We start from the raw sequence: 16,567 nt of genomic DNA on the forward strand, positions 1-16,567 counted from the left end.
AAGTGGTGATGGAGAGCTGGCGCAGGTCAGGCTGGGGCTGTTCTTGCTGCAGTGTGACACAAGCTGCTGGCCAAGAAGAGCTGGGCTGAAGGATTGCTCAGCATCCCTGAGCACACAGCTGCTGGCGCCCCAGTTTGGCAGAGAGCTGGCTGTCGTCTCCTCTGTCTGCCGCTGCCAGGCCACCCCTCAAGGCTCCCTCGTCACTGTAAAGCAAAGTGTAAACATGAACTTTGTGGGGCTGCGCTGCCCTTGGCCTTTTTGTGGTTCCTGGATGAGATCCATGCTGCCGTTTGTCTGGGACCGTGCCCCTCTGGGAGGTGCAGTTATGCTTCAGCAGCATGTTAGAAAGTGGAAGTGAGGGGGAGAGCTGTGGGGTGCTTCAGCCTCTGCTCCCATTGCTGCTAGCCATACGGGGCTGTCAGCGGTGGAGAATCCCTCCTAGCTCCCTGCCATCCTAGCTCCCTCCGATTTGCATCTCCATGGCTTCGCTAACTCAGCTGAAATCAGACCCCAATATACAAATATCCACCTAAGAGTCAAGGGCACCCCAAAATGAAGGATACAGTAGAATAACAAACCCCCTATTATATGTTTTCCACTCCTTGAAATGATTGATGTCATCAGGCTTTTTGTGGAGTAGCACAGGGCAGGGTTGGAGTCTGGCTTTCTGCGTCAGCCTCTGCAAAGCTCCAGCTGTTCCGCCCTCTCCTGGAGCATTCCTTACCTGCCTGGTTTGTTAGGGAACCAGAGATGGCCATTAAGGAAAGTTTCAGAGAAGGAAACAGGAGCAATCTTATTGATTGCTTCAGGAAGAGTATTAGGGAGAAAGTGTAAAGGACATTTGTGTAATACAATGCCGAAGAGCTAAGCAAGGCCAGTATGACTAATGGAGAAAAAGAGGAAGAGGGAGAAAGAAGCTAGCCAAGACACACAGGAAATAGTGGAGAGTTTATCCTTTGAAGCTTTTCCAAAACTGTCCGTCTAAATTTCTCTTCATACTTACAGTGGACTCCCTGAGGGAGCCAGTCCATGGTGCCGTGGGCATCTCTTCACTGTCTCAGTCCCTTTCCTGGATGCTCTTTGTGCTCTTGGGAACCACTCTGCCTTATCACATGCCTCAACCGATGCTTTCTGAAGCTCTGCGCTGTATTTTTGGCAGGACATTAAGCTCTGCTGTGCTATACCAAGCCTTTTGTGCTTGCCCATATTCCCTTCCGGGATTCAGCATCTCCTGCATCCTCCACCCTCTCTGGCTCAGCCATTCCAGTTTGTGTTCGGTGCTGCACAGATTCAATCTGTAATGTCTCTATCCCTCCCTCTCAGCTCTGTGTTTGGAGCATAGTGAACTGCAGGGTGTCCCTGCACAGGGCCTGTTAGGCTTCCTGCTCTTGGGGTCTTTAGTGTACATGGCCCTGAAGTGAGCAACTGAGCTCACTAGATTTAGATATCCTGAGAGCTGTGTCAGAGGCATAACTCTGTCGGTCCCTAAGGAAAAAAGCTTCGGGTGAGTCCTGCCTACAGCACGGCTTGTGGGGGCCAGGCTTCAGTTCCTAAGTTTGGGGTGAGCCCTGTGGATTTGGGGTGGCAAAGAGAGCTTTGTGGCAGCAGCTATCACTGTTCACAAAGGCTTGGCTCAGCCTCCTTGTTTGGGGTAGTCAGTTTCTCATAATGACCAGGCTATACTTGGGTTGGTTTGTTGTTTTGTTTTGTTTTTTTTCAGAAAAAAAAAAAAAAAAAAAAAAAAAAAACACAAAACAGCAGGGCAAGCATTCTGCTTTGGATGAAAGCAAGCACAGCATGCATTACAGCTAAAAGCAAGGATAAGGAAGGGATAAAAAAAGCCAAGTGAAATATGGGGTCCTTTCCCCTGCAGAGAGGCTGTTGGTTTGTGCCCTGTCCCCGTGCTGCCCGGTGCTGGCAGCCAGGATGTGGCACTCAGGGAAGGTGACAGGAGGCACGGGGAGGCTGTTTGCCCTGCGGTGTAAAGGGGCCCCCTCTGCTGCCTGCTGGCAGAGGCTCGTGTGTCAGTCACCGGGTAGCTGCGTACCACCGGGCAGCAGATAATCTCAAGTGCTGAAAGAAGAAATCCACTCCTTGTCAGGTCCCATCAGCGTCCCTCGCATGACGCCCCGATGCTCCGTAAAGCAGCACAGGCTGCGGGTGAGGCTAAGCGCAGTATTTACTCGGTAGCCTATGGCAGAGTGCCGGGAAATGCTGTGGGTGGTAACTGCCGAGTTAAACCATGAAGATCCTGGGAGGGATTTTCCGTGGTTAGATAACCTGTAGGCTCCAAAGCCCATCACATCAGAAGCTTGAAATCAGTGGGCCTGGCCAGGCCAGGTGTCCTCTCATCTTGTGGAGGGGTGGGGAAGCCAGCAGGAAGGGCACCGTTACTACTCTCATCGTACCACTTTGGCTGGTCTCGTGCCCTTGGGCTTCAGGCCCAGGTTCTACATTCCCTGCAGCATCTAGCAATGCGATTTTGAAGGCACTTGGGAAAGGTACTTGCTTCAATAAAGACAAGTAGAAATTGACATCCTATTATAATGGCACTTTGTGGAAAATGAATTTCCCTACCAGAGCCTTGTGGTGTAAAAGTTTGCACATGCAAATTTTAACATCAAGTATGCGACTCGCTCGCTTCTCATACATACCTATTTTCATTTTCATTTATGGGGCAATAACTTTGAAAAGCACACATACAAACAAAAATTGTGGTAGAATGAGCCCATAATAGAGCTTTCAATAAAATGAAGAATTGCTCAGCTTTCCAGTAATTTTGTCTGTTTGTTGCATTTTGTGCAGCATTGTCTAGCTGCCTGATTCTATGGATATCTAAATCTAGTTTCCCCCCGCGTTTATCCCCTTTTTACAGAATCTTCTTATAATTACTAGTACTTAGCAGAAAACCTGAATTCATGCTAAAGCATTTAATTAGTCAAAATTGTGTAATAGAAGATTTCTTCCAGATACCACTTAATGATCATTAGAAGGTCTGATTCAGCGCCCACTTAAGTCAATTGATGTCTTTTGTTGACTTCAGTGCATTGTGAATCTGGCTCCGTGCATTCAGAAATGTGAAGCTAATGGCTACAATAGCAGCAGGAAATACTCTCCGTGGATGGCCAACTTCTGTGGTTCTCCATTTGCTTCCGTAATGGCCTGCTGAAGTTTTGTATAAATGTAATGAAAGGCTACTTTTGGTGAAAAAACAACTAAATTCAGAGCTGCAGAGGAAGATATTTTAATGTTTCATCATTTAAAAGCTATTTTTTTCCACTTACACGCTATTTATGCTCCCATTGAAATTAAGGATGCAACTGATACAACGCGGAATTGCTTAGATATTGTAGTGGCTTAAGTTTGTTTGGAAGAATGATATCCTCACAGCAGTGACCCTGGGTCTACTGTTATTTGTATAAACTATTTCTATTTTAATGCTGTTCTCCCATTTCAAAAATAGCCTTTTTATTCTGTTATGGAAAAATGTGAAAAAGTGACTTAGATGGGCTTCACCAAAGCCAATCTTTTTTCATCATTTTTAACTTTCAGTCCCACATGAGCTTCATGGAAGCAAAAATACCAAAGTAATGAAATCCTGGGGTCTGTTCATGGGATGTTTCTGGTATGGCAGAAACGCAGACTTTCCAGAGAACTTGAGATTACTTTCTTGCTGTCTCGTACCTTTGTTTTTGCCAATTCAGCTCAGTGAAGTGGGTTGAAATACTATCACAGTGATTTACTTTGTACTTTCCGTGCTCTCATCATGGAAATGCAAATTACTCTGCAGCAGGCCAGACACTGGAGAAATTAAGTATTTTGGTACAAGGTTTCCAGCCAGAATTCTAGCCTGAGGAGTTAGATAAGCATCCAAATCTTTGCATCCTTTGAAGTTCTTCTGAAGTCAGAATAATTTTGAACTTGGTGAAAGTTCATGTCCAGATTGAGTTTCTAGTAACCAAGGGACGGTCTTGAACATTATTTCATTAATTACTTCAAACCATAGCAGGGTCAACATTAGAGAGCTTGAGTTTCAGATGAAAGCCTGCCTCCTCTCCTGCTAGGCACCATTTTGCTGAGATTAGGATAAACAACACAACAAATGTACAGCCTGCAGGGCTTTTTTCTCCTCACCAGCACTGCAGCTCCTTCTCAGGTCACCTTTTTGAACAATACAGGAGTCACCGGTGTCGATGGAGAAAGAGGGAGCTTTGTAGCATGCTGCTGGTGAACTTCAAAGCATCCAAGAAGTGTCATCAGCTGTCCTCCAGCTTTTGGGGCATAGCTGGTCTTTGAGAAATACAGCTCTTAATGACATGCCTAGTGCTTAGGCAGATTTGGTGGGTAAAATACAACCTGAGACAGCTTTCCAGCTTGTTTTTCAAATACTTACAGCACCGCATGGGTGATGGGTGACCCAATTGTTACTGAGCATGGGGATACAAGAGAAGAGGAAACTTCCTTCATCACTGAGACACGCGATGAGGATGGCACACGGCTCCCTCCACCTGCTCTCCGTGCCTTGTAGGTGAATGAGCACCCCGGGTGTCTGTGGTGTGGAAGGCGAGGGAGCAGAGCACTTGTTGTCAGAGGAAACTGTGCTGATGAGATGGGCTTAAACCAGAGAGATGTGAGTTCCTCTGGGGGAAGAAGGAGGGTGAATTAGAGGCAGAGGAGAGGAACCGGAGCTTTGCGTTATTCCTCTAAGGGTTGTGTTGCCCTCATGTTGCTCTTTGTCATTAGCTGAATCACTGGAGCATCCTGTCAAATCAGCCTCCTGCATAGATTTTTAAAGCCCCTAATTGGCACCTGCAAGGTTACAAGTTAGCGGAGTGCCTGTGTTTGCCCTGCACAGCCTTTCATAGCTTTTCCCCCAGCGCCAAGGCACTGGAGTGCTGCATGGTCGATAACCCGCTGTGGCATGAGGCAGCCCAGGCTATCGCTGGGATCCCGTCACATGCCCTGGTGTTTGTGTGACGCAGAGGGCTCCACTTTTTTTCTTTCCCTTTTAACTGTTATGCAAATGTTTCTCCATGTTTCCTGTTTAGCACAGTCTCTGAGCCTCCCTAGACATGCTATTCCGAGCTTGGCCTGCTTTCTGATAATTGCATCTGCATCCAGGCAAATGCCCCTGCAGGGTTTCTCTGCTCCCCCGGCCTTGCCAGCTCTGCTGGACAGCACCCTGCAAGGCCAGGGCTGCGCAGAAAAGGCCTGCCAGCAGCTGGCACAGCTCTGGGGAGGAAGACAAAGCTGCCTGCTGCTTCAGGCCTCCTTTTTTTTTGTATAAAGGAGGTTCCTTTCCTTTGGCACTCCATCTTCCTGAGCAGAAAAACACTACTGAGACCCCCAGTCAGTGTCCAAGCCCTATCAATTTCTGGCTTCTCTGGGGGGATAAGAGCCAGGAGAGCCCCCCAGTGACAGCACCTGCAGGAGTCAAGTCATGAGTGTGGTCCTTTGCTGCCTTTTGGGAACTGTTGTGTGCCTTTGGAGGGGAGAAGAGGAACAGCACTGCTGGAGGAGCTTTGAGGATGATCTTTTATCAGATTGCCACTTGGAGAGCTGGGAATCTCCTGCTTTTGAAGTGCAGCCACTTCTGTCTTGCCACACAGTGGCCAAAGCCTGAACTAGAAGTAAAGTAGTAACACTTCCCCTTCATAAAGCCCTGAAGGCTTGCACAGAGGACTTGCAAAAGTCCTACTTGGACAAGTAGTAGGTTAGTTTTATCCCTGGATTACATCTAGAGAAGGCAGCAGGCTGTGGAAAGCAGGCTGCTGCCTGCGCTGGGGAGTGCAGCACAAGGCTGAACTGAACACGTTGTGGGGAAGCTCTGCCACAGGTGCAACAAGCCGGATGCTTTTTTCATACCTGAGGTTGGAATTATGACCTCTGAAGCTGTATTTCCTCTCAGGATTTAGTTTCCAGAAAATTAAAAATATGCGCAGGACCTTCCATACTCATCCACTGAAAGTGATGAAAGTAAAGTAACTCGGGCTATTTCTTTGTAGTTGGTTTCTTGCGTAAGTATGCAGGTGGGAAGTGTGTATTTGCTTTCCTGTCTGATATTCTCATATTGAACACAGGCCATGCAGTGCTGTAACTGAATTCCTTTCTCTGAGCAGTAGTCATAAATCACTGCCTCACCTCTTGCTGTAGGACAGCCACCAAGCTGGGCCCTGACTGGATGCTGCCATCCATCACTCACTTGGTCTGAACGTGTTTCACCACAGCACCCCCCAAGAGGTTTTCAGAAGTGAGTCTCCAGTGCAGTCAGAGAGCAAATCTGCAGGGAATTTCATTCCCCTTGAAATTGCTGGTCTCCCTCATCCAAAGGGCATTTTGCTGTTGGAGTTTCAGTTTCTGAGTGGTTACAGTGCATGATGCTGATGTCTGAATCTCAGTACCGCTGAAGGATTGTTATGGAAGTGCGTGCTGCTTCTGTTTGGTTTTTCTTCTTTCTTGAAGCAAATTCAGCTTACACAGCTCTCTGCAAATATCAGTGCATATCTCATAGGGGAAAAGAGTAACAGGTCTTTTAGAGGATGAGACAAAAATGACATAAAGGAGCTCTCCTCCTGTGGTTTTTTTTTTTTTTGGTGGAGTATCTGTACAGTTGAGATCTATCCAGCTTTTGTTTTCTACTGTATAAGTGGCTTTGATCTAAGTGCTGGTCATGAGCCAGTTATGCCTACAGAGCTGTCGCCATCAGGTACTGCACATACACTGAATTCATGGCAGTTGTGGAAGCGCTGACCTGTGTACATACATGTTGATGAGCTGAGGCACATACATGATTCCAGTAGAGCCTCCTGATACACTTCTCACCAGTTCTTGAAGTAGCTTCTTCCAGAGATCCTAAATGCGGATGGAAGTAGATCTGCCAAATGGCTTTTAAGTCTGCAGCATGTCTTTGAAAGAATAAGACTGATTCATGTGCAAAAACCCTTTCCTCCATCCTGATACATGAGGAAGGTCAAGTTTGATGTTGGAGTTGCTTTTGTTGTTTTTGTGTGGTGGTATCAAGGAAGAGAGATCTGGGGTGACAACCAGTGTGCCAGGAAACCCTCATCCTCTTCACAGTGCTGGAAAACTAACACCTTCTGATTTCCCATTGAGTATCTGACGTGCACTCAAAGAAAGTTGGCTGTGTTCAGGTTTAGTGGAGGATGACATCTCAGGAAATTAAAGGACATCAAAATTAAGGCACAAGTTCCTAATTACTCATCTGATCCCTGCTGAGGAGGTGTTCATGTGTGGTTTTGTAGTTTGTTCATGTTTTGATTGTTAGGATAGATTGTTAGGATAGCAGCTTCAGGACAATCAGTTATTTAAAGGACTGGAAAAAAAAATAAAAAATAAAAAATAAATAAAACTACCTAGTTGTTCGTGTCTTCATCTTTAGGTCATTTTCTTGCCTTTGTGAATTCCTGGAAATTTGTCATGCCTGACTGTGCATTGCTTAGACTGTGTCTTGTTGCAGAGTTTATTTCGGTTATCTACAGTCTCCACAGTGCTACATTCACTCCCTTCAAGTTAGCCTAGGTCAAATCAGAGCGGTTACAGTGTGGCTTTGAGCAGCACAGAGCAATTTTGCTGGCAGCCGAGGAATTGCACTGACTTCATCTCTAATGAAAACCCTTAGTAAATTCAAGTTCAAACCACATTGCAGTCATGATAGGAATTTTGGGTAAGAACAAGACTTGTGCTAATTACAGGGACTTAGTCACAATTTATTAACTCAGTGTTAAAGACACGCTCTTAGAAGTAGCCGTGCTTAGACAGATTGGGAATTGAGAGAAAACATGGTCTTATGCTTAAGGCTCTGAACACCGAGATTCCAGTAATCGGGTTTAATTTCTTGTTGTGCCTTGTACTTCTTATGTCACTTCTTTTCTTTCTTTCTCTTTCTATGCCTCAGTTCTGCAGCTATTAAATCACACTGCTCTTCCACTCTTTGTCTCCCCTACATACACATCAAGTTCTTCAGAATGAGAATGTTTTTATATTAGTGGAGTATGCAATACATACTGCAATGTGGCCACTCCTGTACCTGTGGGAGGTCAGGAGAGACCTAAATGCCGTGCTGGAGTTTCCATGCTTCAGGAATTTGTCACCACTTTGAGTGGTAAGGCAGGAGCAGCTTTGGATGCTCATCTAGCTCCTGTCGCTGACTCTCTTTGGTAGATTTGGGACTCTTCTTTGAACTTTGACACTTTGCTTTTTTTCTCTCCTGCAGGGCAAGGAGTGCTGAGGCTGAATAAATTACTTTTTCTTAAAGTATTTGATTGCTAAACGTTATACATGGTTATAAGTTGAAGAATCCCCTGCATATGTAGAGGAGTGGGAAATGGATAAATGGGAAAAAAAAAAAATGTGTGGCGATACATAATACATTCTAATACCTCACTTCTAATCTTCTGTATTTCTTTTTGTTTCTTCCAGGTGGAGCGGGAAATAGCCATCCTGAAGTTGATAGAACATCCCCACGTTTTAAAGCTGCATGATGTTTACGAAAATAAAAAATATTTGTAGGTATTACTGGCTTTTGCCAGAGAAAGGGGAAGGGAAGGAGGAAGGATGGGAGGGAGAGGAGGGTTTTGGACTTGGTGTCACATCCAAAAGAACGGGGGGAAAGGGAGGGTGGTCCACCCTCATCTGGTCTCCATGTCATATCTGATATTTGAATGAGGAAGGAACAGTCCGTATCTTCTTGGCTTTTCTCCTTTTCTTCTTTGTACTTTGCTTATATGCTCTTTCTTTTTCTACTTAAAATGGAGGAGAGAGAACAAACTAATTTTTAGTATCAAAGAGCAAGAGGAGAGGAAGGTTTGTACCTGTAAGATCTGGAACCATTTGGAATCAAATTGTTAAGTGAATGTTTTGGATAACCTCCCTTGCCTAATAGTCTTCACTGAATCCCTTGACTCTCACTGGCAGTGTTTTAACTTTGCCACCAATAATAAATTTCGGTTTTGAGGGCCACTGAAATCTCCTCGTGTTTCAGCAGTAAGAGTTAACTAGCAAAGCCTTTCTTTCTCAGATCATTGCCAGTGCCAAGCAGGGATGCTGCCCACAGACAGAGTCATTTTAGCTTGACAGTGCACTAGATATGTTGAATCTGTTGTCAAACAAACAGGCCACATTAATCTTGGCACAACAGGAAAAAAAATCAATGCTCTCCAAATGGAAAAGGGCAAACCAGTAGGGAACTCAATGTTATTTTCAGCTTTTTAACAGGTTATTGCAAGTAGAAGAGAGTGTTTAAAAAAAATTAAACTATTTTTAAGAACCACCATCCATCAGTGACCTCTCCTTAATGTCACAACACAAGAAGGGAATAACTGTTTACCCAAAGAAAGTGTGCTGAATGGAGGTAACAATCCCTCGTGGACTTTTCAGCCAGCCTTGTTACTGGAGCAATGAATTCCTGTTCTAGGAAGTGAGGCCTCTGTGCCAAAGGGTTAGCTTAGTAGAGCAGGCAGTAATTTCTTTTGGATTTCCTGTCCTCCTCTGGGGCAGCGCCTGCCATTTGTGGTGAAGTGGGGTTGCCAGAGTGCACTCATGCAGGCACGGGGTGGAGGCTGGCTCAGATGCTTTCTGAGCTGGATGCTGAGCGCTCTGTTCTCAGTGGCACAAATGGTCATGACTCCATTAATCCTGGTTTGCCCCAGCTGAGGACGGAGGCCCAGATGTGATGGAGACTGCTGTGTGTGCAGGAGAGGGATAGGAAAGGGAAATGAGGGTTAACAGTCAGGTTGTTGTCCTTTAATCCAGAGAAGGGGTTGGTGCCATTTGTAAGAGTACACACCTCTGTGTTCTGCTTTCAGTGTGGGTTGGATAAGGCCCCAGGCTTTTCTTCAGTTAAGAGAGAAGGAACATTCTTTGTGATTCTTGTTTATTTGGATGTTGCTTATTTTAGGTGTACACACACACACACACACACACACGCCCTAACCCAGCGTGCAGCTGATGTGTTCCAGGTAGGTGTGGTACACCCATGTGGTGCAGACAACGTAGGAAAACCTGAAGGACAAAGGCCATGGTCATCACTTGGGGTGAGGAGAGGGGTTATAGAGGTGCTGAAGCTTTTTTGTTGCTCTGAACACCAGTGAAGTCAGCAGCTGAGCTGAGCAATCCTTCTTTTCCCTGAAAGGCTTGGGGCATATTTTGCTCCAAACAAAGAATATCTAGTGCTCAGAGCAGTGGGGATGGTCTTACACCATGACTTCCAAAAAATGACTGCACTTCTTGGCAGACAAGTTGTCTTCTTGCTGAAGATCACCTTGTAAATGGAAGCCACCCATATCTTTAAGCTATATCTGGAATTCCTGGCTTCTAAAAAATGTTGGGCTCCAAACAGGGCTTTGCCGGTGACACAGTCATCTTCGTGCCATTGCTCCCATCAGAGCTGTGTCAGAGCTGCTGTCTGCCTCTCCACACTAAAGCACTGAATTCCTCTGCTGAAAGACACTAACTCCCTGAAAGTGCCAGTGACTCCTAATACATTTCATTTTTTATTAGTCACTATTTTAAAGAAAGGGCATAATGCAGAGCTGTTGCCAAGCCTTCCTGTTCAAAATTAGAAACAACCATAGTCTTGGATAAAACTAAGAGTTAGAAGAGAGTGCCTGTGGAGGGGTGAAGTGTGTGTGGGATGAGAAGTGCGTATGCATGTACTTTCCCAGATAATAAGACACGGTGACCTCTAGTTCTCACCAGCACCAAAAGAAGGATAGCTCTCTGGTTGTGGCAGCACCTTTCCATCATGCCTGCCATCTCAGCAGTAACGATAGTGGCATGGTTTCAGAGGAGCTTGTGAATTATGGGTGATATTTCAGATGCTAGAGACTAATCACGATGCAGCACCAGGGAGTATTTCCTCGATTAATGTTAATTTCACAAATCATGTTTGACTTTTGGTTTATGATTTAATTTGTGACGAGGGGCTTGGTTGAGTAGATTCCTAATGCAACCATGAATCAAGTCCTTTTTCCACAGTGTATTTAACACTGAGAATGAGTTTCAAAAAATAATAACAAAAAACTTGTTAGCATATCTGTGTTAGCCTAGCAGTCATTTTTCATTTGGTTGGTTGTTGGTGGTGGGGTTACTGTTTTTATCAAGGTGGTCGGAGAGATAATTATGAGGCCTAAGACTTGTAGCTCTACATGCTGTATTTTGAGTTGTTGTACTTAACCATAAGACTGTGGACTGCAATTCTAGATACAGAGGGGAAAAACGCAGCTCAACGGCAGTTCTCTGTGTGTGTGCTGATACACCATACCAGATACACATTATGTTGGCTAAAATAGTATTATTGCAGACAGTTGTTCTATCTTGTATTTGTTGCATGATCACACGGACAGCCTTTAAGCAAGATTGGGACCCCACAGTAACAGGTAATTTAGAAATAGCTATAGGCAATCTGTGCCTCCCTGCCTCCCAACAGATAATGTTAAGGGACAAAACAGCCTGGAAGGATGGGCAGGGAGGTCATCCTCCCATTTTAAAGATAGAGAATGAGGTAAAGCAGGCTGGTGTGTGGTAAGCCCAGAGTACTCTAACAACTTACATCACTGATTCATAATGGGGAGTGATCAATGAGCTGCCAAAATTTGAGTGTGCACCAGTAATTATGACTAACCAGGTTCAGATGGTCAGGAATTGTAGGGGAATGTAAATAAACTAAGGAAAGGAGCAAGGTAACAGCAAAGCTGAGTTTTAGACATGTTCTTTAATGCACAGTGGAGGGGAAACAGTCCTTTAGTCTTCTGGTTTCTGTGTGGCAAGCAAACCACATCAACTGGGGTGATGGTCCTCTTTCCTCTGTGCTACATATGGAAAAGGTCTTCCCTGAACTGGCCCCAGATGGACTTTTGTGTAGTAGAGAAGGGAGGAGTTTATACGTTATTAACAGCTCTAGCCCTGTGAATGAGCATGAGGTTCTCGTGAACAGACGTTGAGGATTAAATAAGAGGAGAAAAAGCTGCATGAGTGAAGGTTTTTTTAGGAAGCAATCTTACATTTTATTTTTAGATCTCTTATAATGTACATTTATCAGTAAATTCAGCTTTCCTCGTAGACTTACAAAAGCAATTGTCCCACTGTTGGAGGAACTGTTTGCGTGCAACAAAAGTGCCATCATAGAGTCCAAAGAGAAAGGACCTTCCCTTTCCAAAGCGGATATGTCACACTGATACAATTTTGCTGGAGAAGTCCTGACAGAGCTGGCATTATCTGTTCAATCTCATTTCATCATCTGTTCGGTTTAAATTAGTGGAGTTTTGGCAGGGAGTGGGAATGAGATAGAATAAAGACATCCTTGGACCATTCCATGCCCTTTTCTTGTGGATATTTCTACTAGTAATTCTCGACTCCCTTTCCATCAACATGGCTGTATATATACGAGTAAATTTCTACTCACAGGTGCATGTAGATATTTGTATATATATATGTATATATTTATATCCAGGCATTTTTAAATTTTTACACTTCTGATTTTTTTTTCAAATTTTGTCGGAACATTTATTTTAATCTCCCTGTTGTTCAACTTGATCAGCATTTTAAAGAAGAATCTGTTTTGAGAGAAAGAGTGGACATCAGAATATTGGCATCGTCTCCCATTCTCTGAAATGCACCATGCATTCATCAGCAATTTTTCCGAGCACAACAGTTCCCCTTCTCATCGTTCAGCAAGACCGTGCTATCACTGGGCAAGTGCCCAAGCCTCGTTGCGATGTACACAACACGCCACCTCCTGATACCAGAGGTGAAGGTGCTTCCCAATGAGCCAGATAACAAAATTAAAATGTCCTCCTACCCGCGCACAGCTCACGGTTCTGGCTTAGACAAGACCAGCTGCCAGTAGGTGTCAAAGACTTACAGCTCTGGTGCTGTCTGCAGAGGCATTCATGCTGCCAGTCCTTTCCTGCAGGGTTTTCCTGTAATTCTGTTCCTTTTTTGTTAAAAACTAATTGTGAGGTGACAGAGGATGCGAGAAAGAGAAGAAAGGATTCTGCTTGTTCTTTTGTTATCGGTAGCCCAGGACTTTGGCATTCGATCCATCTGTGGGGAAAAGCTGTCAAAAGGCAGAAGGAGGGTTCAGAAAGTTGGAGTGGCTCCAAGGGCTCAGCACTGAAAATTAATTTCTTGATAGGCGTGCTTCTTGGTAGTCTGGTCATGGGGGGTCAGATGCTGTGGACACAGGGAAAGAAAACAGAACATGACTGGAAGACAAAACGATGTCCCATCTGGGCCACGGTTAGAAATGAGAGAAATGTTCACAACCAGCCACTTTGGCCCCTTTTCTTCTGCTGCTGAGGAGTTTTAGTACTGCCAGGAATTAGAGGCACGGGGGTGGTCGGAGTTGGGAGTGGAGCCAGCATGTGTGGGGCCGAGCGCCACAGGAGGGCCTGGGGCCGCGGAGCTGGCGGGAGGCCGAGGGGAGTGGGTGCTGGGCCCGGGCTGGTGTCACAGCCTGCGGGACGCCAGCCTGGCACAGGATGGTGGTGGTTAAAGGTACAGTCTGTGCTACATGGCCTTAATAAGCTCTGCCCAAAAGCCTGACGGTGTCCTCTGCTCACTGCCTGACACGTGAGGTGGCGAACAGCCGTGGTGTTGGGCCTCTTGGCCTGGCATTGGGAAGCAGGCCCTCAGCGCAGCAATGCCCTCACACAAGCAGCGGTGAAGGGGAGATGCAGGTCCACCTCCTCAGAGCATTTAAGGGCTGAGATTCTCCTTCAGAGAATTTGTGTGCACCTTTGGGTGTATCTAGGCCTTTGTCGTTAAAGGAAAGGCCTCTCAGCTCTCAAGAATAGACCCCAGAAGTGTATGGTCGCTGGCAGACTTGCAGTGGTGAGCCAACACGTCTCAGCTCAGCCCATCCTGCACAGAGGATCCCTCTGGTCTCTTCCATTTTGCGTGGGCACAAAAATCACGTTCAGGAAACGCTGTGGTGCCTTGGCACGACTGGCTGCTCCCCGTGAAGGCAGTGCTTGAAACACTTTTCATCCCCTCTAAGTCACAGGTACAGAGCGCAACAGTGGCAATTCCAGCTGCCTCTCTTTCCTCTCCAAAACCCCCACTCTCTGCAAGTCCAAACAGAATTAGCAACCCAACGCGATCTCTGCTCAAACAAGCAGATCACAGTTAAACTTGTCTTTTGGAAAAAGAAATCTAATGCATGCACATTTTCTTGAAGGCAAGGAAAAAAAATAAAAAATAAGGAGTTCCTGGTCCGGTGCCAAATTAGGGTTTAAAAATTCATGCCCGCCATAAGAATTTATATAACTTCTGAATAATTTATAGGCTGCGCCAATAACAAGGGGCTTAATATCTGATAGAGATTATTTAATCAATAGAAAACAGTGCAGGGAAAAAGCCGTCAAAGAATTACAGCTTGTCAGTCAGGGCTGGGCAGCTTTTAACCCTTCCTCTGCTATTCAGATGTTGTTTCATATATATGTATGAAAGGGTGTTTTACAAACGGAGTGGTAGCATGGGAGAGGAATCGCCAGGACTTTCTTTTCTAGAGGCTTTTATTTGGCAGTCTGTCGTTCCAGACAGATCCCTTGCTGATTCACCACAGCTTTGAAATGTGTTGAGTTTTCTAACTCTTAGCTGAAAGTAGTTTTTGATGAGTCATCTGCTGGGGATTTTGGCTTCCTGCGAGATGGTTCACACTTCAACAGGATTGGTGCTGGTGCTAGCAAATGACATTTGTGGTGTGGCTCTTTTGGTTTGTGTATGATTCTTTGGCTAATCTTTTTGGAGTAAAGCAAGAGCTTTTTACACGTACGGACTCTAAGAAGTGTAAGGACAGGAAAGAGCTAAAGATGTATCTGTTTCTATAAAGGAGATTCCTACTTGACTTGTGTCCCTGCCCTCAGTAATTGCTTGGACGTCTGTGTAAACTCCATATTGTCTTAATCTATGCTATGTTCCCTTGTCTTCATATTATTATTAGCATGATTTTCATATAATCATCATCTATTAAATGATATGACAAGAGTAGCTGAACATCTCAGCACATATGGTCATTTCACAAAGTTCCTTACCCACAGGCATTATACCACAAAGCAGTAAACTCCTGAGCATGGAGGAAATAAGCAGGAACTCCACTGATTTTCCTTCTTTTTGTCTGTGTCTCATCCTGTGTAATTGTATCTGGGTTGTACATCTTGTTGTAGTGCACATCTAAGTTGTGCGTCTTAAAAGCTAGTCAGCCCCACATGAATACCCAGTCTAATTTCTGGCGTAGTAAAAGCCCTAGAACATCACCCAGTGGTGACTAAATTCAGGCACATGTAGAAGACCATCCTACTTGTTTAGGTTTAATTGAGGTTGTACATCATATGGATAAATACTGTACCATTTAATAAAAAATTGAATATTAGCTGCTACCCTAACAGGCAGCTAATCACATGTCCTGATGAACCTATTGCCTGACCAAAACAAGAAGCTGCATGAATTGACTACCTTTCCTAGAGCACCAGAGACTATTCTTGTTACTTGTATTATTTTAGCATTTATAATACTTACCTGAAATACCTTGTGTTTCAGTATGAGCTTTCATCAAAAGATCTCTATCCATTTAATGCTTTTCTAGTAATAAATACATTTGTATCGCCCCAGAGGATCTAATTTGTGTAGCTGTGAATGTCTCATAAATTTTCTTCATCTATAAGGCTGAGAAAACAGGAACTGCATACCCACACTAGAATGTATAGTGATGGGCTGCTGTGGGCAATCCCATCTGGCATGAATTTCAGTATTTCACACCATTCCTGCTAATGGTTTACAGACAGCTTTTCATCTTCTACAAATTATAAGTGGGGTGTCTGTTTTTGTTGTTATTATTCTGCCATAGATATCTGGTAATGCATGATCCTGGTGTTTTCTGTGCCAGACGGTCTTTCTTTAACAGTATTTTTCCAGGCATTGCTCAGAGCCAGCCTGTTCATTTTGTTGCAGCCCTGCTTTAGAGGTAGCATGTAGCAGTGTTGCCTCAGTGGGAGTACTGTGAGTTAGTTCTCAAAGTTCCCCAAGGCCTGGGCAGAGACATCCATTAATAAGGTGTAACATAATCCACCAGGTGGGAAGGAGAAACCATCATGTCTTCATGGCTCCTTTGAGTGATGTCTTTGTAGTGTTGCAGCACAAAGGCAATCTGGTCATGCAAAAGACCTCGCTGTGCTGGCACTGGACAAGAAGGGGGCAAAAAGAGAATCTGTGCACCAGCTTGGAATTCAGATCACAAAGCAACTGCTGGAAACCTCATGATGGGCAAGTCAAGCTGTTGTCAGCCATTACGGCAAAGAACAGTCTTCAGGAATGAGCTGAAGAAAAACAATGCCGTAGCTCTGTGGTTAAGAAGAATGGTGTCCTTCCAAGAGTAGGGGATGTTGTGAAAGCACAGAATTATTTGCCTGGAAATTTAACAAATGCATAGAAATTTAACAAAAGGAGGAGACAGAGGAGACATGGAAGGAGTGGTCAAAGCAGAAAGCTAAGAAAATCATATTGCAGTGATGATCCTATACCTATTTTGAATTGCTAGTAGTAGGGCAAG

At 44.8% G+C, this 16,567-nt stretch overlaps 1 protein-coding gene across 5 annotated transcripts in view; it reads left to right on the forward strand.

Annotated features, from left to right (window-relative positions):
• The window catches only part of BRSK2 (BR serine/threonine kinase 2), a 299,783-nt gene that overhangs the window by 183,453 nt on the left and 99,763 nt on the right, over positions 1-16,567 (forward strand). For all 5 annotated transcript variants that reach the window (XM_072038514.1, XM_021272539.4, XM_038179237.2 and 2 more), the window contains exon 5: positions 8,440-8,525. In XM_072038514.1, the coding sequence (XP_071894615.1) occupies positions 8,440-8,525 (86 nt within the window). The remainder of the gene's footprint in view (positions 1-8,439; positions 8,526-16,567) is intronic.

The sequence above is a fragment of the Anas platyrhynchos genome, chromosome 5, assembly GCF_047663525.1.
Source record: "Anas platyrhynchos isolate ZD024472 breed Pekin duck chromosome 5, IASCAAS_PekinDuck_T2T, whole genome shotgun sequence".
Classification (NCBI taxonomy): domain Eukaryota; kingdom Metazoa; phylum Chordata; class Aves; order Anseriformes; family Anatidae; genus Anas; species Anas platyrhynchos.